Source organism: Mesoplodon mirus (genome assembly GCF_964341445.2).
Source record: "Mesoplodon mirus genome assembly, chromosome: 20".
In the NCBI taxonomy this organism is placed as follows: domain Eukaryota; kingdom Metazoa; phylum Chordata; class Mammalia; order Artiodactyla; family Ziphiidae; genus Mesoplodon; species Mesoplodon mirus.
Window position 1 is genome coordinate 28851149 of NC_138996.1, and position 23933 is coordinate 28875081.

The 23933-nt window shown below is 45.0% G+C and overlaps 1 protein-coding gene across 4 annotated transcripts in view; it reads right to left on the reverse strand.

The window, feature by feature from the left end:
- STOX2 (storkhead box 2) overlaps nt 1–23933 on the reverse strand; it is a 199805-nt gene that overhangs the window by 83743 nt on the left and 92129 nt on the right. Inside the window, exons 1-2 of one of the 4 annotated variants that reach the window (XM_082608398.1) lie at nt 18159–18234; nt 1887–2466 (exon numbers count right to left, since the gene is read on the reverse strand). The exons of 2 other annotated variants lie outside the window; for them this stretch is intronic. Coding sequence is in view for 1 of the 2 variants with exons in the window: in XM_082608396.1 (XP_082464522.1) it covers nt 18159–18324 (166 nt within the window). In the remaining variant the exon portion in view is untranslated. Of the gene's footprint in view, nt 1–1886; nt 2467–18158; nt 18393–23933 lie in introns of those variants that run through there. One more of the 4 variants, XM_082608396.1, reaches the window with a different exon arrangement.

The window sequence follows — 23933 nt, forward strand, 5'->3', positions numbered from 1 at the left end:
ATAGCTGATTCACTTTGTTATATAGCAGAAACTAACACACCATCGTAAAGCAATTATACTCTAATAAAGATGTTAAAAAAAAAAAGAAATATTTCTTTTTAAAAAGAAAGCAGGGGGCCTCCCTGGTGGCGCAGTGGTTGAGAGTCCGCCTGCCGATGCAGGGGATACGGGTTCGTGCCCCGGTCTGGGGGGATCCCATATGCCGCGGAGCGGCTGGGCCCGTGAGCCATGGCCGCTGAGCCTGTGCGTCCGGAGCCTGTGCTCCGCAACGGGAGAGGCCACAACAGTGAGAGGCCCGCGTACAGCAAAAAAAAAATAAAATAAAATAAAATAAAAAATAAATAAAAAGAAAGCAAAAGACCAAAGATGTCTTTAAGGATGCAGAATTATCCTCCCATAAGACAAAATTTCATTTTAATTTGAAATCTACAAATTTGGAATTTGGGGATTATGGAATAGAGTTAGGCTGAAGGTCACCTTTAGTTTGTACAAATAAGTGGCATAAATAAGGTTTCAAGGGACCATATAATTTCTGAAGAAGGGAAAAATAACCTGCTTTCAAATACTAAAGGAGCAATCTCTTATATGGCAATAATTGATATGTTCATTATAAATAATTTATCCATTCGTTAGATAGCCTAAGGACATGGAAGTAATGACTCCATTTCATTAAACATTCTATAAAATTTAAGTCTTTCACTTATTTAGACAAGTTTTCCTCCTAATTATCCCAAATTAGTGCAATTCTAGTCCTAGTTATATTTATTACATTGTCTAGTGTGGAACATTACATACATGGCAAGTTCCATCTGACAAAGGCCTAATTAGATGATCAATTTTTCTTGACTAGAGCTAGAAAAGAACACCAACGGTTTTTAAGAAAAAATTCCTAGTGATACCATACTCAGATTTCAGTTATTCTTGAAACAACTTTAAAAGTGAGTTTTGGACAACTTAGCTTGAGAACAAGATTCAAATTTTTGCCTATCGTATTTCTGCCTAATTTGAGTTCACCTTTTGAGTACTTAGAATACCATCATCAGACAACTATCCAGAAGATGAAGCAGAATCCACGGATCACCTTCCTTTATCCAGAAGATAAAGCAGAATCCACGGAACACCATCAAGACCACACCTCCAAATGACACGTTGGCTCCAGCTTCACTCAAAGGGAGAAAAGGATCAACTTCCTTAACAGTCTTGATCCTTCTGCTTGGCAAAGTGCCAAGCCTAGAAAAATCCGAATATCTGGTTTTTCCACTTCTGCACTCAGATTAAAGAACACTAGTCATGAAAAATACACTCAATCAAATTAAATCAACTTTAAAACCAAATGCCATCACAAATTCATGGCCTTCAGCCTCGGCTGGCCTCTTCAAGCTGCTCAGCAGTCCACCCAACACCTCCCTCTTCCAGTAGCAACACAGCTATTATAACGCTTCACCATTTGCCCATCACTTCCTCCACCTCTCATAGCCAGTGGCCGACTTCCCGCTTCCAGAAGGAGACAGACGCCATCAGCCTGAGATTCCTCAGCATTCTGACCCTGTTACCCTTATGAGCACACCTGTATCCACTCTCCTCCTCTCAACTTCTTCCTCTAGGTCCCTCAGTCCACCCTCTCCCCTGAGCCGGGATGATCTCTCTCTAGTGCCAATCCCAGCATCCCCCAAATAATTCTGTGACTCATTATCTTCAGAATGAAACTACAGCTCCTTAGTTTGAAATTTAAGATCCTTCTAGATCGCGGCCTCTGCTCCCTATTGCCGTCATCTCCTACCACCCCCAACGAGCCTCCAAAGGGAGAGGTGTGCCTGCGTGAAGCCTCCTCTCTTCAGCCTCTCTCCTCCCAGCTGCACTCCCCGTGTGGCTGACTCCCACCAAACCTTTAAGGGGACCCAGGGCTGAGTGCAGCTCTCCTGAAGTCCTTTCCTGGGTCCCATGTTTCCGTTAGGCGCTCCTGCTTTGCGGTGCCCCAGCACCCCTTACTCAGCTCCACCACCTTGTGTTACAGCATCCTGCCACTTCTTCCCATGTGTCTCCAGGGAACTGTGGGCTTCGCGAAGCCAAGCACTGATGGTCGTTTTCTAAAGCCAAGTCCACGTGTTCAGGCCCTCACACAAGCACTGGGTGCTGCTTGTTACACGTGAGAGGAAGTGCGTGAATAAGTCAGTGAATGAGCAGAAAGGCTCACCGTCCTGGGCGAGGGATGCAATATCAGTGGCTACCACACCTAACTGTCCATCAGAACTGCCTCGGGAGTTTTTTTAAAAACACAGAGCTCTGGACCCCATCTCACACCAACAAATCTGAATACTGGAGGAATGAGGCCAAGACGTGTATCTGCTTAACAAGCTCCCTGGATGATTCTGCAGAAGGAATGAGCTCAACGCTGGTCCACAGGCGGTGTCTGGGAGCCTCGTCTACACAGACTGTTCCTGCTGTGGCTGCATCAGGTGAGGATATCTAGAAGGCAAGGACAGTAGCAACTCAGGGCCGACACTGCCAAATGCACCACAACTTCACGCTGCCCCCTCATTAGCTCCTGGTGGGAACTTGTGACTTTTCGCAAGTCCCACATTTGCTTTCTGCAGCTTTCCACCAAGGAGATGCCAGGCTCTCAACTAGGTTTTAAGTAACCCGAGGGGAAGGGCTCACATCTTTACATCTCACAGCAGGGTCTCCTGTCACATGCTACAAACAGGAAGAGCATTTTTCCTCCCACTGCCGTGGCCTCTCCCGTTGCGGAGCACAGGCTCCGGACGCGCAGGCTCAGCGGCCATGGCTCACGGGCCCAGCCGCTCCACGGCATGTGGGATCTTCCCAGACCGGGGCACGAACCCGTGTCCCCTGCATCAGCAGGCGGACTCTCAACCACTGCGCCACCAGGGAAGCCCCCAGGAAGAGCATTTGAATTAGTGGTTAACTTCACCCATACTGAAGTCTGTCTCTCATTTGGGGGAAAAAATAAGAACACTGTATTCAAATAAAAAACATAAAAAACAGGAATGCTTTTGTTGTATTAGCTCAACCTTTACCTTCTACTGTGCTTATTAACCAGGGGATTGCGACCTTCCTATAAAGAAAGCCTCCAACACACATCCTGTTTCTCCTTGTGAGAGACAACTACACAGAGATCACTCCAATTTCCTTTCACCTTCCCAAAAAGAAAGATCGTCTGGAGCCCAGTGAAGCTATGAATATCTACACCTCCTAAACTCCATGACTAAGACTATCTCACATCCATTAGGATGGCCGGAAGGAAGGAAGAAAGGAAGGGAGGGAGAGAAAAGAAGAGAAGAGAAAAGAAAAAAAAAAGAAGAACAAGTGTTGGCAAGGATGTGGAGAAATCAGAACTCTTATGCACTGTTGGTGAGAATGTGAAATGATGCAACTGCTGTGGAAAACAGCGTGACGGGTCCTCAAAAAATTAAACATAAAATTATCACGTTATCCAGCAATTCCACTTCTGGGTATATATCCAAAGGAACTGAAAGCAGGAACTGACCAGATGTTTGTATACACCAATATCCATAGCAGCATTATTCACAATTCACAAAAAGGTGGAGGCGACTCAAGTGTCCATGAACTGATGGATAAACAAAATGTAGTCCACCAGTGCAATGAAATATTAGTCAGCTTTTCAAAGGAAGGAAATTCTGACACACGCTACAACGTGGATGAATCTTGAGGACATGATGCTAAGTGAAATAATCCAGTCACGAAAGGACAAATACAGTATGATTCTGCTTATGTGAGGTACCCAGCGTAGTCAAATTCACAGAGACAAAAAGTAGAATGGTGGTCGCTGGGGGCTGGGGGAGGAGGGAAGGAGGAGTTATTGTTCGTTGGGCGCAGAGTTTCACTTCTGCAAGGTGAAGAGCGTTCTGGAGATGCATGGCGGTGATGCCGGTTGCACAACAACATGAATGTACTTAATGCCACTGAACTACACACTTAAAAATGATTAAGATGGTAAATTTTGTGTTATGTGCACCTTACCACAGTGAAAAAACAAGATTAAAAAAATACATGACTAAGAATGAGCCTATAGAGTTAAATATTCTTGTACCTGAGGGGTCATCTCCCCCTAGCAGCAGAGCACAGTGAATTTGTGAAAGTTGTAGCTCAGATGAATGTAATTTCCATACATTTAATTTACTGCATAGTGTTAAAACCCTTTTCTTTAAGGAAGCGGCTTACTAATCAAATCTCTCCCAGACTGCCCTCTCGGCAACAAGAAGTTAAAACAGCTGTTATGCAAATATTAAGAAATTCTAATCCTAGGAAATTGAATACAAGTAAATTTGACCTTTTTCGTTCTGTGAGTTTATTTTGGTGCCTTGATTCTAAAGTTAAAAATACAGAGAAACCATAAATTACATTTTTTAATTTAAGAGCTGACAACTTTGTGTTATATTTGTTTGGTATTTTAAAGTCTAGTATATAGAGAATTTTAAGCGTTCACTAGTTAACTAGCCATAAAACGGGGGGGTTGGTTAAGAAGAGATATAATTTTTAACTATTACGTAGTGTCTAAAAGCAATTTTTGTTTTTTGGAAAATACACAGTATATCATAAAGCTTTGGGACTGTTCTTAAATATTCTAAAGAATGGGAGTTTGCTCCTGTATTTGTATTGCTTTAAATATTACATTCTCCAAGGATTATGCAGGTGCTAAATTCTGCAAGTCCTCCTACTAGCAGAAGTAGTAAATGGAGGTTATGCATTCATATTATCCACATTCATTCCGTTGCCATGGGTTACTGAACTCACCCTCCTTGACCACTGAAAAACTAGGAGAAACTGTAAAGGACTTTCTCAGTGACCCTCCTATGGGGAAGTCACAAGGACAGTTTTTTTCTTTTTCCCCCAAATCGAAGATTTTATAAAACACATCTGATGTGTTCTAAACCAGTTAACTGACTCTTATCAAAGATATAGTTCATTTACTCAATTTAAATTTTTTTAAGTCATATCCACCAAACTTCCTAGTTTATTATTGTCTTGACTACCTTGGACTTAATCCTATCTTATACCATTCAGACCCATATAACTCCCCCTTTTTTGACCCCTGATAGTATTATTTTACATTGTTGTGCTGGGTACTGTCAGATTATTCCATTATTTGGACCCTGGCCTATTGCGATGCTCAGAATGCTCAGTGTAAACTCTCACAACAGATGGCAAAAGTTAGATGGCACGAAATCTCATGTTTCTTCAGTTTTTCCTAACAGAAAAAGTACAGAAGAGAATGAGTCAGCAGAAGAAAATGGTTTACAAATGAATGAAATTATGTTTTCGTGGGGGGACTTCTTTCCATTTGAAGTTTCAATGTTCTTGTCCGGTGCCTTTTGTGCCTAGGAATTGTGCAAGCCCAACGATTTCATCTCCTCCAAGAATCACGGGTGTTCACTGCAGGACAGACAGTTCCCGATAACACCGGGCCAATGAAGACAGCGAGGAACTCACAGCGGATGGATGAGACACCCCCTCCAGCGTGAGAAGAGGAAGGTAAGAAACAGCAGCACAGAACTATTCCAGCAATAGCCTCCCACGCCCCCCAGTGCCCTGTCAGGTTTTAGGAGCCTCTACTGTTCTTTGGGCAAAGCAAGGTAACTCTCAGAACATCAGCTGCCAGAATAGATTCTTTTCCGATAACATACACAAATATTTGAGGTGAGACTCGTTAGAATAGGCGGGGAACTCTGAAATCTTTCCTCTTGGTACAGCCAGTCCTCCCAAGCGAGCTCCTTAGGGCAAGTGCAAGATGAACCACTGGGGTAGTGAAAGAAAATATTTAATGTTTACATAAAAATAAGAAGGTAATTTTTTTTTTTTTTTTTTTTTTTTTTTGCGGTACGCGGGCCTCTCACTGTTGTGGCCTCTCCTGTTGCGGAGCACAGGCTCTGGACGTGCAGGCTCAGCAGCCATGGACCGGGGCACGAACCCGTGTCCCCTGCATCGGCAGGCGGACTCTCAACCACTGCGCCACCAGGGAAGCCCAAGAAGTTAATTTTACTAACAGGTGGCATATAGACTAAGAGTCGAGTACATACAAGATTTAAAGTGTGTGTGTGTGTGTGAGTGTGTTTGCATGTATAAAATCTCAGTGTTGTCGTATGTGATGCTTCAGATATTCATTAGTGGCTGCCTCCCAGGGTTGTTCTGAGACTACATGAGGTCATTCTCACGCGCTGACTGGTACCAAGTACATGCTCAGTAGACACTGGTTCCCTTCCTTGTGGGGGAAGCGAACTGGGGGTAAAAAGGCTCCTTCTTCATGTCAACATTTCAGGAGCACACGGGAACTCTGTTATCTTCATAGGAAGCCTGTCCTCAGACCAACAGAGGAAGGCTGTGCTCATGGCCCAAGACCTTTAACCTCCGGCTTCCCACCACCAGGCTCAACAGAAACCTTCCAGGGCCTGTCTAAACAGCACTGTGTAAGGATTAACCACAGCTCTCCTAGGCCCTCAGCACAGCCCCAGCCCAGCGACGCTCTGCACAGCTTCCCTGGAGAGAAGGTGCTTTCCCACCTCTGGCGGCACGTGACAGTGCAAACCTCCACTTCTGGCTCTTCAGCTCAGGACGGTACACCATCACGTACTGTGCCTTTGGCATCCTGAACAAACGTTCTTTGAAATTCTCCACATGTTGAAACCACCCACACCAAGCAGGGTACAACATACGGGAAAGCAAGACCTGCCATCTCCCAAAACCATGCTTTTAACAGCAAAAGCCAAGGGTTTTGTCATACTGCGGCTCTAGAATTAGAGGATGCTTGGAAGTTCAATTAGTCGGCCGCAACCCTATAAGGCAAGCTACTTAATATATCAATACTTGAGGTTCTTCTTGAGCTATTTCCCCTGGACTTGCAGGCAGGGAGAACTGGGGAGGGGTAACGTGTTGAAGACGGGAAGCTTTGGATTCCCAAATCCCGGCTGGCCAGGGTCGGCGTGTCTGTCTCTACAGTGAGGTGAAGCGGAGGTGCTGGCAGCTTTGAAAGCTTCGGAGGAGGGAAAACCCTCTCTCCTCCCCCAGCTCAGGCTGTCATCCCAGAGCCAGTCCTGCTGCCAAACCATCTGCTAGAAGGAAAGCTGCTGAAATCTTAACACGTGAAAAGCGGATCTCAAAGTGTGGCACTCCCTTTCCGCATCCCAGGGGGACGTGCTGACCTGAGATTCCAGGGGACCGTCACTACTATTTAAAACTCACCAAGGGAGGAACATGCACTTGATTTGGAGGAGAGAAGGCACTAGGCTGCCCTTGAAAGATGTACCTTAGCCTCCCAGCTTTCCCTCCTCACGTTGCGTCTCTACGATACTCGTTTTATTGCAAACGCAAACGCATACAAACACACAGCTCAACCATCACCTTGGAAGAGGCTTTTTCTCTTTACCTTATTTGGAAAAGTCCAAGTCAGTATCTCTGATTAGACGGGGCACCATTTCCCTGATTTTAGGTGAAGCCAAGTTCTCTTAGATTTCTAACTCACGGGAATACTGAACATACAATGATTCTCCACCATGCTTCCTAAGATGGAAACTCCAGGACAAGTGAGCCCACTTAGGTAAATGAATCATTCTGTGGATTTCTTAGAAGACCACATACCCGAATCAATAGGTAATGGAATATTTGATTTGTGACTGAATGAGGACCAAAGTATAAGAATCAGATTGAACTCTGATTTTTTTAACTCTACCCGACCCTGGACAAGTCGCCTGTCATCTCCCTTCTTCTACAGCCTCAGGTGTAAAATATTTAGGAGTGGGTCACTCTCATAGAGTTATGTCCCCAAAGAAATAATAATACAGTAGCAAAAATGTACTAAGTTCTCACTATGTGTCAGGCACTCTGCTAATTATTTGACATGCATTTGGTCATTTAATCCACATAGCAACTATAAATTAGATACTACTATATCCTCACTTTATAAATGAGAAACAGAGGATATATTGCCAAGATTACACAGGCAGCAGGTGGCTGCCAGGACACCGATGTCCTGTCTGACTTCAAAGCCCTAAATCAAAAAGCTCTGCCACTACATAAAGGCACTTTACGAACCTAAGAAGCCACTATTACAATGTGGAAAAGTCCACCTGACACTACACGCATCTTCATCGTTCGGCTCTTCCGGGCACGTTCAAGTCCTTGGCTAAGCGGACTGTTCAAAACTTTTTATTTTTTTTAAGATAATCAACAGCGGTCCATGGCCTTCATTATAAATAACCACTTAGCAAGTGTGGGGGGAAAGATGGTTCAAATACTCCTTTCAATTATTTTAAAACCAATCAAAATGAAAATTCAAATGGGTTCTTTAGGTTCACAGGAAGCCCCACTATAATTACAAGTTCCAGCATCTAATCTAAAGTGATGTTTTATCTTAGAAGTTTGGTGGATTCCAAAAAGCTATATTGTTTTTTCATGGAAGATCCATGCTGGAATTTCTAGAATCCCAAGATAGAAGCTTGTATATGTACAACCTGGTGGATATCTAAAACGCCCCAGCGTTTACTCCTTTGGCCCAGTGTGAATGGATCAGGATTCCTGACAGGGCACCAGGAGCCTGGAGGCCTCTTATCATCAGTCCCCAGGGGACTAACTACGAATGTGAATGCGGTTAAAGAAGGAAGCGAAACAAAGAGGTCAGAGATTTCACTGAAACTATCAGAAATGTTAGCAAGACAGTGGGTCCCCATAGCTGTACATTTAAATTCCTACTGTATGCCTACTACATTCCTAGCACTTGCTGGAACAAAACCAAGTGAGACTAGAGCCAAGTTCACAAACAGCTTCACAGTCTAGAGGGAAGATCCGACAAGAAGATGAGGACAGATATGTAAATGACGTCAGAGGCGGACAAGGGGGCTACGGGAGCACCGGGAAGGAGCAGCTCAATCAACAGTCCACCAGGCCAAAGAGGCTTCCTCGAGAGCTAAGACCGGAGCTGAGCTTTATTTTATTATATTTTATTTTTGGCCACGCTGCACGGCTTGCGGGATCTTAGCTCCCCGACCAGGGATCGAACCCCGGCCCTCGGCAGTGAAAGCGCCGAGTCCTAACCACTGGACCACCAGGGAATTCCCTGGAACTGAGTTTTAAACACTAAGTAGCTAGATGCAAGGAAGAGGGAAACTGGGTGTTATTGGAGAGATAGAAACAAGGACCCTGGAAGCTTTTACAAAATGAAGCCAACGTGGTTGCAAAGTAAAACTCAACTATATTTCTTTGTGTAGCTTATATGCAATTTATTCTTGACAGCATACTTTGAAGTGACAACTTTGAGATCCTGTTGAGAGTCTATTTGCTTCCTTTGGGATTCTTCCATTCTTATGCACAGAAACCAATGCAGTGCTTTACGTATATTAATTCACATAATTCACCCCAAACCTCATAGATACATACAATTATTATTCCCATTTTGCAGGTAAGGAAACTGAGGCCCTGAATACATAGGTAATTTATCCAAATTTACCCGCTCAGTACTGGAAAGGCTGTATTATGAAGCCATCTGGACTACATGTCTGCTCTAAATCACTCTGCTACATGGCCTCTCCAGAAAGGAATTTACTGAAAAGTATTGAGTAACTCAGGATTGTGGGGAGGCCTGGAGATCCAGGCTTGGAACTCGGCAGTCACGCCAAGCACAAACCCTGCAGCTGGCACCCACCTACACTGCCACACACGAGACACTGCCTGCAGAATGCCATCTTGCTGCCACACCACTGCCAGCCAGGGAACGTGCCCCAGAGCCCCCCTACCCTGCCCCACAAGCACCAGATGCAGAGTCTGGAAAGGCGTGTGTAATTGGTGAAACCATGACCGTGAGCCAGGCGGGCCAGGACAGTAATTCCACGGCCAAGTTCGGCTTCCACATAGAGAAATGAGGTTCTGCCTCCTCCCAAGGTCCACAAGGTGAGTGTATTGGTTTCCTAAGACGCTGAAACAAAGTACCCCAAACTGGGTGGCTTAAAACAAGAGAAATTTATTCTCTCACAGCTCTGGAGGCCAAGAGTCAGAAGCAGGATTGTTTCCATCTGGAGGTTCTGGGGGAGAATCCCTTCCATGCCTTTCCACTGGCTTCTGGCAGTTGCCAACAATCCCTGTACTGCCTTGGCTTGTAGACCCATCACTCAAATCTCTACCCCCCTCCTCACATGGACGTCTCCCCTGTGTCTGCGTCTCTTTTCTTCTTCTCATAAGGGCATCAGTCACATTGGATTCAGGACCCACCCGACTCTAGTGCGACCATGTATTAATTCCATCTACGAAGTCCCTATTGCCAAGTAAGGTCACATTCAGGGTTACCAGGGGTTTTGGGGGGGACACGCTCAACCCACAACAGTGGGGAAATAGACAGGGGAAGGGGGTTCAGATGCTGGACAGCCAAAAAAAATGACAAATATCCACAGAACCTCAGTTGCTGCGGCAGCCTTCATTTCATCTAATAACGAAATAAATGACTTCAAAGCAAAAGTTGGATGTGCCGAAAGCAATAAATTGGTCTGTGAGCTCTCGTAGGAGAATCAACTAGACAGGAACTTGCAGTAGGGGTGAGGTGAGGGTGTTAATTACAAAGCTAGAAGGTTCCTCCCTCTGATACTGTGGCCATCAGAAGGAGACGGCCAGGCTTAAGCCTTGCTACCTCTAATGCCCACAGGCACCTGCCAGATATTTCTCTTTTATCTTCAAAAAGAGAAAACTTGGCCTGGAGGGGCCATCATGGATTTAAGTAGGAAGATAAATGGAGATTTTAACTGTGTATATGCGTTACCTAAGCCATAAATTTTCAACTAGATGGTATATGACAGATGTTTGAAATATACGTTATTTACATAGCTGGTCTAGTCTTTTGTGCTGCTGCTTGCAGAGCTCTGAACTCTTTTCAAACCAGAACTAGAGATACCAAAAGCACATCCCTTTTATCAACACTACAATAGCTTCTGAATAAATGCAAACACTAATCAAAAACATCCAAGCATTAAAAAGCTCTTTACTTTTAGGAAAAGAGAGCAGGTGATCTCCAAGCAATCCTAACCTTGAGTCTCCAAGTTTTCAGAAACCTCAGTAGGACTCAATGTTAATGGACTCCAACTCGCCCTCCATCTGCTGGAAATAAAAATAAGCAAGTCACCTGTTCCCCTCTAAGAAGCGGAACATAAAGTACAAAAGCTAAACGATTCCCGTGTTCTCACTAACACTGCTAAGTGGTTGACCCCCAAACTATACCTGGAGCCTCTACCGGTCACGTGAGTGCCTAGCTCTCTGCTTGGACAACCGAACCATTACGTCCAACATGGAACTCATCACCTGCTCCATTTCCCCCAGCCTCCTGGTCACTTACTGCATTCTTCCAACAAAAATCTCTGATTCACCTTTGATTTTCTCTCCCCTCTTCAATCCAGTCACTTAAAGGAACAGCCAGGCCCTTGGTCCTCATAGATGCTCCCTTTGCCCTTCACGCCCATCCCTCCTTCCTTGGATACGGGTTTTCACCATGAGGCATGAGTACCTCTCAGGTATGTGAGGGCATTTCAGGTGGTACCTGGTTGAATCACTTTTTACTGAAAGAGTAATCTATGAACTGTAATGGGGGTTAGAAAAATAATTGTCAAATGAAACCCATAATCTCATATAAAATTAAAACATTTTCTTTTTCATCCATTTAAATATACAAGTGGGTAGAGTTAAAGAAAAATATTAAGTAAATAATAGCACAGATAGTGTATGGACATGGTTTACAAATTCTTCAGGGTGGTGTGCTAACGCCCAGCAGTGTTGTGAAACACTGCTCTTGGGTGGTCCCTCATCACCTTATTGCTTGATCACCTCTGTTCCCTCAACCACCTCCCAGCTGGTCCCCTAGCCTCCCAACTCCCATCTCTTCCATCTATCCTGTAAGCCACGGCCAGACACCTCTTCCTAAGATGCTTCTTTCATTATTTCTCTCCCAAACTCACAAATCCGATTCCTACCCCCATAAACTCCACCTACATTTCAAGAGCCCACCTGATCTAGCTACACATTATTTCTAGTTACATCCCAAATTTACAGTATGGCAAATTTCACACTGACGTTTTCCTTGCCAGCTGAATGCCTTGGTTCATACTGCTTCTACAAACTTCCTCCAGTCCTCCTCCTTCTCTGCTCTTCAAATCCTACCCAGTCCTTCGAGAAGCAAGTAAGTCCTCCCTCCAGGCAGCCTTTTTTATTGACATCTCTCCTCTGAACTCCTATTCCACTCACACCAACCCTATCAACCAACCCCACTTAACTCTTGATTATATTCCAGTATTTCCTGCTTTCTAATGGTCGACTCATTGAGAGCTGGTCCTACCAACCACAATAGGAAGTCCTTGAAGAGGAGAATCTTCTGCTACAAAAGGATGATTCACATTAGGAGTTCAAGACATTTCTTCAACCAAGTTTTTTAAGAGAAGCCATGTTTTATTCATTTATCCAATAAATATTTCCTGAGTCCCTGATATGTGTCAAGCTCTGTGGTTGCTGGCAAAATAGAGATGTGAATAAAACACATACTGTAACTGAGGAACTCACTGGCTAGTAAACCCGAGGTACAACACAATGTCACCATGTTGTTGTAACACAAGTACAAAACAACTGTCATACGAGTGAGTCGCTCTAGAAAGAGAAGGGGTGTATGAGCTTGTTCTGGAAGGCTAAACAGGATGAGCCTTACATATTAGCTAAATATCAGACCTTTAAAGACGGGGAACACACTCTCAGAGGTGTCACATAAATCACAAAAGGCACACAATGGCAACAAGATATTGCAGAAGGTAAAGAGTTTCCAGAGCCTGGAGTGTAGGGTGGTGGGGGAGGAATGGAAGCAGGGGTGGGAAAAGCAGGGGAGGTCACGCCAGGAAGAGCCTTGGTCTCAGACTTCATCCATAGGCAGAGAAACGTTGAAAAGAGTTGGAAAGTAACATGACCAGTTTTGCTTTAGGAGGGATTAAAAAAATAAAAAAACAAAACCCCTCTGGGGACGCGTAGAGCAAGAATTGGACATGGTCAGTTTGGAAGACACTGTAATAGAACAGAAGGATTTCAACAACAGAGATGAAAAGGGAGGGGTAGATTTTAGAAATATTTAGGTGGTAGAAATCAATGGGATTTTCTGGCCAACTGGTTGTGCATTCCAATGTCAAATAAAAATAGTCTGGGGATTAACTACTTAAGGAAAAGTGTACTATCTACTTAAAAAAAATTACCCATGCCGTTCCTCTCCCATGTTACTGTGGTGAAGGTTAAGTTAGCATTGACTATAGTCTATAGTCTTACGAACGACAAGAACCTCTACTCTAAACCTGATAGACTAGGCATCGCGCAGTTTCTATGACTGATCTACAAAGCCTGTCCTAGTTGCAAATGTCGGCATCTGATCCCAGTGGCAAGGATCCAACCAGACTCTGCCCCTTGGTTATATCTGCGCTCAGCATAAGCAATCTTGTACCAAAGAACATACAATTGTCTGAACTGCCCTAACTCTCTGGGGCTACAGAGAATTGAAGCCACAATTGCTCTGGAGGTGTAAAAATGCTAAGGTTTTTATACAGTATACTCATATTCCTTTTTTCAAATAAAAACGTTCACAAGAGTGTAAAAGATGTTGAAATACCAAGAGGGGTGACCTTTTCTAAGCACGTTCACGTTCTCCTGGGAAATAAAGAATAAAGTCATTCACCACCAAGTGTAATATTCCTCACTTCCACAGGCCCGAAGAAAGGAGTCAACACAGGTAGTTTCAAATTAAAGCACAGTTGGAGCAGCGAGGCTGGAAATGTATCTCTGCAAGGAGGCAACAGGATGCTGTTTATGAAAACTTGCACGTGATCAGAACCTGCCAGGGCTTCATCCCTGTCCCCTCACCCCCATTACTTTGGTCACCAGGACAAGCCCTAATGCAGCCACTTAATGTAACATCTGGGGATGACAGGGAATAAGACTCCATTGCAAAATGAGCGCTATTCCCGCACACTCCGCATACGAAGCACATGACTCCAATAAGCAGAAAGGGCAAAGGTTATTTCTAACGATTTCTGTGTTAAGTGCTGAGAAATCCTGGGCTTGCCCATTACAGAGGCGCTGCGGAGCCCAATTCTGTAATGGAAATGCGGGCCAGGAGGGCCCGTTCCAGACGGGGAGAGGTCATGTTACCCGCCAGGGACACAGCTGGTTTGGGGCAGGCCCAGATTAGAACCTCAGGTGCCCATCCTCCACTCCCAGAAAACTCTCAAAATAACAGAACGTAAGGAACTGGGCCCCACAATCCACTGTGCCCCAGAATTAGTTTCTATAAAATGAAAACTAATAACTCATCAAGGTGGCGTCCTGGCCATTCCTCCCCGCTGATTTATATTAGTTAGATCGGCAGACAAAACCGGTTTATATTTTCTTAAGATGTCAGTTTGAGGCTTGTGTTTTCTTCCTTTTCAAATCCTTTAAAACTGTCTGCCTTATTGTTCCTTAAAATGACAAACATCCATCTAAAAGTACCATGACTTTGGGGGTGTCTCGTTCACAGGGGACGCCTTTTATGCACATGCTCCGTAGGACCTTTATAGTGGAAAAAAAATCACTTTCCAGTCTTGATCAATGAAATGTCCCCAAACTTGGTGGCATGCCATGTGAAATATAAAGAAGTGGCCACCCCCAGGGCTTGGGGAGAGGAAAGTGAAGTAGCATCCTTTGTATAAAGAGGTCACAGTTCACAAGGTCCTGACAGAGAAGGTTCTAACACCTTCATTAACAAAGGTTTGGTGCCTTGAAAATCATTTCATGAAGGTAGGTGAGCATATTTTCATACATAAAGCCCTAAGGATGATACAGCTATTTGCCTCTTTATGGGGAGTTTTCTTTTCTCTCTAGTTAATTAATATCATAATTTCTAGTTTTAGAAACTGTGGAAGAATAATCCCACGTGCATTTGGCCTAACCCCTTTTCTTATTAAGCTCATGGATGCACATTTTATTATTCATCTTGATTTGAACAAAAGGCAAGATTTTCCCCCCTTCTGCTCAGAAACTACCTCTGGGAAATTAATATTCAAGATGAACAATGAACTCATCTCATGGCCTGTGAACTTGCTGGTTGCCAGGAGGCCTGTGAATTCTTAGGATTATTTTCGACTTGGTAGCATGAATCAGGGGCTTAAATCGTCATATGAGGCATGGTCTTCAAAATTTAAAGTTTCAGAATTCTCTAACTGTCCGTTTGTAGGATCTCCTTAAGTTTGATATGTGTCTACTCTAACCTCTTGAGCTTAAGCGTAGTTTATCCCAAAGCTACGTGAAAAAGCCAAGGCTAAATGTCAAGCCTGTTGCTATAAATCACATTTCAAACTGGTAGTTACTTATTAGTGAAAAAAGACTGTTTGAAAAGGTTCTGTCTTATTAGAAAGCGATTATGGAATGCCTATAATTTTGGCTTAAATAAACAGAGTTAAACTTGAAAGACCTACTGTGCGACAGTAGGCCAGATCAAAAGGACAGCTATTCAAATGTCCGAGGACCTCTCCTTTCCTAAAGTTAAAAAAAAAAAGTGATTTTCACCCTATTTTTAAGGAATATTTGTTGGAGGGGATTTCTAAAAACAGTCTCCACTGGAGTTATTTCAAGTCATTTAGTATTTCTCTGAAGAAGCTTATCTTGTCCTTTGAACCCAACAAAAAAACCTCTTTTTACTGAGAATAAGTATGATAAATACTAGTCGCTGTTATGGCAAAACGACTGGACAAACAGAAAGAAGAAGTATGAAAAGCTTCATGTGTTTCTAAGCTGCTTCATTTTCTATTTCATTTTATGTGACAAAGGCTCCGTTTGTATCCAGAGTCACTAACTTGATATAAGTGGGCTTTCTTACATTTGTTAAGGGGAAGACAACTTCTCCCAAATGATGTCAAAGTGTCTCAATATACCATCTATACTATCAACACTGGTATTTGGAAAGGAACCATATTTGAAAAGGAAATTGACAAGCTATTCTCAATCTCCCCCAAAGAGATGTGTATGAGAAAGATTCCACCTACTCTCCCAGTGTTCATTGTAGGTGTTTGTCTTAATATTTACTTTATCCTTCCATGAGCCCCAACCCTTTTTATTACACATATTGGCTAATAATTAAAATAAAGAATAAATAACAGCTTCCATCCTTGGACAAAACCATATTATACCCAACCCTGCAGCCCCATGAGAATCTAGCAAGGCACTTTGCTTGAGGTGGGGGGAGACTCCATAAAATGTTGAATGAATACCACAGCTCTTCTTCCCCCACCTTCTGGTTTTCTTTTCTCAGTAGTAACCTAACAGGAAACCTGCACAGACAACCACCAACCAGAAAGAGCTGATCCTTCACTATCCCCATAGGACCAGCTTACTATTTACAAGTCAAGAAATAAGAGAATCAAAGAAAATGAAAAGCTTCTTCCTCAAGCCCTCAAAAATGCCTTGAAAAACTGGCAATAGCAGAGAAGTTCTTTAGCAAAGAATAAAAATGTGATCATAATGATGCTATGACAAGATAGGTGAAAACAGGCTCCATGGGAACGTGCCTGCAGCCATTACAGAGTCTTGCAGGTTTGTTGAAGACATTATGGCCACCTGCCCTCCTTCAGCCTCACTCTTGGTATCAGTACTGATTCCTGAAGAGGGGCAAAAAAGAGGCGAAACTATTCAATGTGGAGTGAAGACATTCAAACCCCAAGGGTATGAAACCTGAGATTATCTGAACACTCAGTGTAGACATGGGTTTATGGACATACGTGTTTTGAGGTTACACTTGGATTTAGGTGTATTTCAAAATTTATTGCCACCAGCCTGAAGAATAAAGCGACCACAGCAGTGACTGACTTCAATTACTGAAGTATAAACTGTAGTTGTCACTTCCTTTACAAATCTGGCTTTTCATGACAGGGAAAATCAAGGGAGCCTTATTGCCAAAGCAGTACATCCTTATGTCGCCAGATTTTGCAGTAAAAAAGACGGTTATTTTATTTAGGTTTTATACTCACGGAAATGCACTCACAAGACATTTTTAAAGCATGAGATACCAGCCCCAGTTTTGTTTTTTTTTTTGAAACTTGCTGTTTTAGGAGAAAGATAGTAGAGCTAGACTTTGAGTACCAACTGCAAGCTTAAAGCAATCTTCCCAGGATTTAGAGTGATTTGGTATAGATGTGTTTTCAAATATAACCTCGGTGCTCCCATGACATTTTGTTTAGAAGAAAATGAATTCATTCAGAATGAAAAACAAACAAACCAAAATTGGTGTCTTACACATCATTACATACAAGTGGTCAACAGTAAGGAAGGAGAAAACAGCGAGAAGAGTTTCAGGATTTTCCTCCTTCAGCGTTTCAAGTATTTTATCCCTGGGTTTCCAAGTCACACAGCAAAGCCATCCGCTGTATTTCCAAAGGGAACTAACTGGCGCCTTCAGAAATGCTTCTATGCGTTTTACGATGAAATCCTTCATTCCCATTTACCGTTTCGCTTGTCCTTCCTGTCTGACATGCAAATACATGACACAGCCTCCATTCTTCCCATACAACCTGATTCAAAGCAACATATGTTAAATCCACACAAAATCATGTGAGCATTCAATCCGCATACACACCATTACCCCACCGAACGCATTCAATGAGCTGCAACACAGTTCCCTGCGTGCAAGCAGACCAGCCTGAGACCTCTTCCCTGACTCAAACCATCCAGAACTGTGCATGGAACCTGTTCCCTTTTAAAAAAGAAAGGCTGTTTAAATACCCACTAGGATAAGAATTGGCCACAATGCGGGGGCGAGCAAGCCCGATACTGCGGGCAACGGCGGACGCAGGCTCTTCCACGAGCTCAAGGAGGCTGGGCGCCCGAGCTGGCGGTCATTTATCTGTGCAGCCAAAACGCCCGGCACGTCCCCCTCCCAGATTTCACCTAACTAATAGCTCTCCAACCCCATATTGAGAGGGCCTGCTGTGGATCTTGCGGAGGTACAAAATGGTGGATGTGAGCTAATTTTTTTCCTGCTTTCCCCGTAACTTATCGCATCCATCACCGCCCGTCCTCCCGGGGAAGCACCCCGGCCGCGGCGCCCGGAGCACGCCCCGCGGCCCCGGCCTGGGGGCAGGAACGCGGTTACCAACCTGATGTCATGTAGCCCCGCGAAGCCTGGGGCGCGAAGGCCGCGGGGAAGCGCTTGTGCAGGCGGTAGTCCTTCTCGCTGCGGGACCTCATGCGGTCCGAGGCCCGGTCCGAGAAGTCCGAGCTAGGCCAGGCTCGCCGCAAGGTTGTGCTCCGGGTCTTCTTCATGGTGGGGAGGGCGACCCGCTGCCCCGATCCTCGGGGCCTCAGCGCCGGGGCGCAGCGCGCGGCTTCATCCGTCTACGGCGGGCACGACCCGGGCGGACTCTGCGCGCATTTTCCCAGCCCCTCCTCGTCAGCGTCTACACCGCCAGCGGCGGGTCCGGCCCTCCCCACGCCCCCACACCCCCCCACGGCGAAGGCTCCGATTTTACACACGTCCCACAATGCATTACACTTCATTTGCAATCCGCCCGGCTTATAGCTTCCAGATTCCTGGGGGGAAAGGCACGTTAGGAGGCTCCCCGGCCAGGAGGAGGCGGGGAGGGGGCGGGCGGGGTGAGGGCGCCGAGACTTGCAGCGTGAAAGCAATGGGAGCGCAGACAATGGCCCGATTCAGCGCAGGAGTGCTTAGCCAACTGTGAGCCACGGCACAAAAGACCCAAACAAATGAGGAAGCCCAGGCCTCCGGGGGTGACCCGGGATCGGGCGCCCGGGAAGCCGGAGGGGCGGCGGCAGACCCTCTCCGCACCGGGCGGCTCAGAGCGAGGCGTGGAGATGACAGTGTCCAAGTCGTGTCCCCCTGGGCCTATCAGCCGCGCGGCCCGCAGTCCCGGGCGCGGGCTGGCTCTGCCTCCCCTGCAGCCCTCGGGAGGCAGTCTTCATTACAGAGGCTCGGATGGGGGGCGCGTGTGCACAGGATCCGAGCAGGCTCTGCAGTCAGCAGCTGCGGCGGCGGGCTCCTGCCGAATCCAGGAAGAGTCCTCGCGACTGCAGCGCCTCGTCGATCTTCCTCCTTCCAAGGCTCAGGGTGGTGTGCGTGCGTGTGTGCGTGTGCGTGTGTGCGCGCGCGCGCCGACACGCATGTGCCCCCCTACACAGGCATGCTCCTACTTACTGGCCGCGGCGGCCACGGGAGCCATGGCTGCCAAGGATGCGGAGCCTGCCGATCGCCACCCGCACGGCGGCACCGCTGCTCAGTCGCGAGCGCGCAGAATGGCTATTGAAGGACAGGAAGCCGGGAAGCCGCTCAGCCTCCTGCTAATCACCGAGCTGCCTTAAGTTAGAGCACGGATCCTGTCAGGCTTCTCATTTTCATGTAAAACACCCTGCGGCGGCTCTGGGACTTGGCTGGTGCCCCAGCCAGGAGTCAGCGCTCGGATATTTACATATTTTTAGGATGGCGCCTCCCGCTTGCAGAAAGGGAGAGAAACCGCTCGGTGGGAACAGGGCAGTCTGCGGTGCCCTGCCTTGCCCACCTGCGCCAATCCCGGAGGCAGCTAGGTCCGGGGGAGGGGGCGCCACCCGGAGCTCCGCCGACAGCCGCAAACGCCCGGGCACCTGGTCCACACCGCCTGGAGGACGCAGCGAGGGCGGCTCCGGCTCTTCCTCGCTGTCCCTCGAGCCCCCGGTGTCAGTCACTACCAGCCCGCTAACCTGCATTCAGGTCCAACAGCCCCACTACCCGGCTCGGCTCTGCACGGCTGTTTCTGGTCCAACAACCAATCGCTAAAGGACAACAATGCGCGCGGCGCGGGAGGGGAGGAGGGGGCGACGCGCCGCCCCGGCCGAGGCGCCGGGCCCGGGATGCCGGGCCGGGACGCGGAGGTCACTGCGAGTTAAAGGCGCGCGGCCACATTGCGGAGAACCCCGACCGCGCTGCGCTGCGGCCGTTTTTTCAGCTTGGCTTCTCGTTTGGGTTTCCAATAACGCTTAGGTGTTGTAAACAACAAAAATAAACCCGATTCTTCTTACGTCTTTGCGCTTTTTTCCATTTGTGACGATGCAACGTTCAAAATCATGTTTTATGCTGTCCTACATATTCGCAGGTGCCAAGGTACAGAGACAGGGATATGAAATCTTTAGGAACCTATGATCTTTTCAGGCTGATACTGCAAAAAACAACCCCCCCCAAAAAAAAACCCCACACTGGGTTCTAAATGGTTAAGATTCAGGAGTTTTAGCACAATTTGGTGCTTTTCCAAGGCTTTAATTCTTTGCGGGAGGGGGGCAAGGTCCTCGAAGAGCGACACAGAGGGGGGCGAGGTTTTCGGCAACAAACATTATAGAACCTAGAACTTCCAATCAATATCTAAGGGCTGCCTTCTGTAACCTGGGGCCAGTGTAACTGATCTATCTCCCGGGAAACCGGGGGTAAACAAACAAAAATCACTAAGCAACTTGTATTTACACTAATCAAAATTTATTACTAACTGTAAACCAGTTAGCTAATATTCAGTGATATTTTTTAAAAGTTAGAAAAGGACAGTCTCCCAAAAGGCACATTTTGCTAAAATGTCTTCTTTACTGTAAGAGGACTGCTAAGAACAGAAAGCCTCCAGCTTTAGAAGCTAAAGAAGACTAAATGTGTAAAGAACCATAAAGGTAATAAAAAATAATTGTATTAATGAATGCATGAGATATTGACATTTAGATATCTCAATCCAATTCAACAATTACCCTACATCCCATGAGCCATAAGTGGTTATATGAATGATTATAATGGTTACGACTGAAGGCTAATGGTGATTGCTGTGACAACTGTGATACTTATTCATTTAGCAAATGATTTTTGACTGTCTAGTATTTGCTGTGATGGATGCTGGGCAAACAGAACACCACACATGGCCCCACGTAACTTATGGTCTAGGTAGTAAGCAAATGAATGCACGGATTGTGTTAAGGTCTACAAAGAAGAATCACCCCTATGAAAAAAATGACAGTTAATCTGAGACCTACAGTATGTGGAATCATCCAAGCAAAGAGTGGGGAGAGTGATGTTTCAGAAACTGGGAACAGTGCATGCAAAGGCCCTGAGGTGGGAAAGAATCTTGGCTTCTGTTGGAAGAAGTGAAAGAAGGCCAGCGTGGCTGGAATTGGAGCATAAGAGGAAGGCGTGTGATGAGATCATGGATGAAGCCAAGAGCTGGATCACGCAAGGACTTGCAGGCCATGTTAAGGGTTTTGTATTCTATTGTATTATGTGAGCCACTGAAGGGTTTTAAGCAAAGAAGCAATGGCAGTTTCAGAATTTCTATATAAAAGGGGCTTAGAAGAGGGATTCTGTTTAGGGGAGGGGTCATCCAGGACTTTTCTGGACTGTAAATTTGAATCGCACTTGACTTAAAACTGAGAAAATATTCATTGTTCATCTGAAGGAATGGGGGTGGGTTGATGGATATTCTGGGAGGAGAGCTACAGCTCCACTCAGCTGCCTCTGAATGCTGGCCTTTGCAGAGCAGCGATATCACCCAGTGTCCATACGCAACAGAATGCTCTTGGAGCCAAAGCCAAATAGCCAGACACAGAAGAATCAGGTGGTAAATAGACTGGGTTAGCTTAATCGAATCAGATAGTAGAGTAGGAGAGGTAGAGACAGTTAAGTAATTTATCCATCCAAATTAAGTGGCAACATCAAAAGAAGTTATGAAGGTAAGACTTGAATCTAGCAAACAACATACTGTGAAACCAACGTTATGTAAAGAAAGTGGAATCCCGGTATTACAGCCACTGTTAAAATCAGACTCAGTGTGTCCATCTGTCCTATGGAAATATTCACTCTGGTCATACTCAACCCCTAGGTCCCTAGTCCTAGTTTCAAATCGCTCAACCCACTTGAGACAATCAAGTATCTGGGTCTTGAACTGTCCATCAAGGAAGCTCAGTTGTGTAATCCCAGTTTTTCCTAGTAGGAAAGTTTAGAATTAATTAGCGAAATGATACAGCAAATCACTTTCACAGTACTCGTAATTTTTTAATCAGGCTTAAGAATAATTTGTACATTTGGTATTTACACATCAGATAGAGACACTAATTAGACACACATTTGCTTTGTGATTCTAATTCAGATGTATACAGTTGGCCCTTGAACAACCAGGTTAATTGAAGTATAATTTATAGCGGCCATTCCATCCACGGTTCCTCGGATTCAATCAGCCACGGATGGACCATGTGGTATTTACTATTGAAAAATACCCACGTATAAGTGGAAATGGGTAGTTCAAACCTGGGTCTTTCAAGGGTCAACTGTAATTGATTTTAGACTTGTTTTTTTTCTTTTTGTGGTACGCGGGCCTCTCACTGCTGTGGCCTCTCCCGTTGCAGAGCACAGGCTCCGGATGCGCAGGCCCAGCGGCCATGGCTCACAGGCCCAGCCGCTCCGCGGCATGTGGGATCTTCCCAGACAGGGGCACGAACCCATGTCCCCTGCATCGGCAGGCGGACTCTCAACCACTGCGCCACCAGGGAAGCCCTAGACTTGTAATTTTAAGTTGAAAGGTAGAAGAATTTTGACTTTGACATGCTCCTCATTTAAAACCTTGGTTTATTAGATTTACAAGAGTTGAATGAATTTAATAGTTACAAGTATGTGAACTCCATGAAGGCAAGGGATGTTTTCTGTTTTATTCATTGTAGTTCATTGTTCTGCTTTGTTCATAGCTGTGTCCAGTGGCTCACAGTAACTGGCCCAGATGTGATGACTAATGAAGCCTGATTAAGTACTCCGAAGAATCTTGTTTGAAATTTTCCATAACTGTGTTTCTAAATGGGGCTAATTATTGAGTAAAAGGACTTCAGTCTTCAATCTGAGTTGATCAAATGTTTTTCAAAGGCCCCCTGAGAGTTACAGTTTTAATTTTATTATTTTTAAAATACCAAATTTACAAACTGAATACATTGAACCTAAAAACTGAAGGAAATTTGATTTTCCCATTTGTATCTCTAATCAAGGAAAATTTGATATTTTGAATTTGTATCTCTGGTATACTGAACATTCATTAAAGACCTAACTATAAGTGATCTTTGCTGTGCACAGAAAGCCCCACTTTGGTATGGTAAGAGAGCTAAGTCCGCAGAAAGGAAATAGATGTTTATGTATTTATGTACATCTGTGATATATGCGTCAAACTTTGTGATTAAAGTATTTGTTAAATAAAATTCAAAATTCTGAGTCTGAGAGTCATTCATCTTGCTGCTGCGTCCTGAAACATAATTTGAAAAAGATATTAACAGTTTCATTTGACAAATGTGCTTTTAGTCACAAAAAATACATATACACACCATAAAATTGGGTGGTTGCGTGGTCCAGGTTAAGAAGCTAAATGGAATCTGGAAATGAATGTGTCCCAAAAGGACGAGGGCTTTTTCAGAGGCTTTCGAGCTGGAGGATTGGGAGTATTTCTTATGTGACGCATATATACACTCATATATTTGCATGTATGTACATATGCACATTCATATGACCTGGGCCTCCAAAAGCAGCCAATAAGGTAGCTGACCATGTATTTGGTAGATACATCTTTGTCCTCCTTTGCCCAGCCTCCAAACTGCTAGTTATAATTTTATCAGAAAGCTTGAGCTCTCTTCTTATGTGGACCACCAGCGTGGTTGCCAGGGCAGTGGTCATGCTGCTGGCATGCAGGCCTGCAGCCCCCAATAAATAATGCGCTCTGGGGAACACTTGTCCTGAGATACATTAACAAATGTGACTTGGAAAGAGGGTTCCATTATAAATTCAGAAGATGTGTTAAAGTTACAACAGGCCTGCTGGACTTCTCAGAGCCTTTCATGTGCAAACGCACCTTGTAAATCTACCAAGAAAAAACAACAACTGTTCA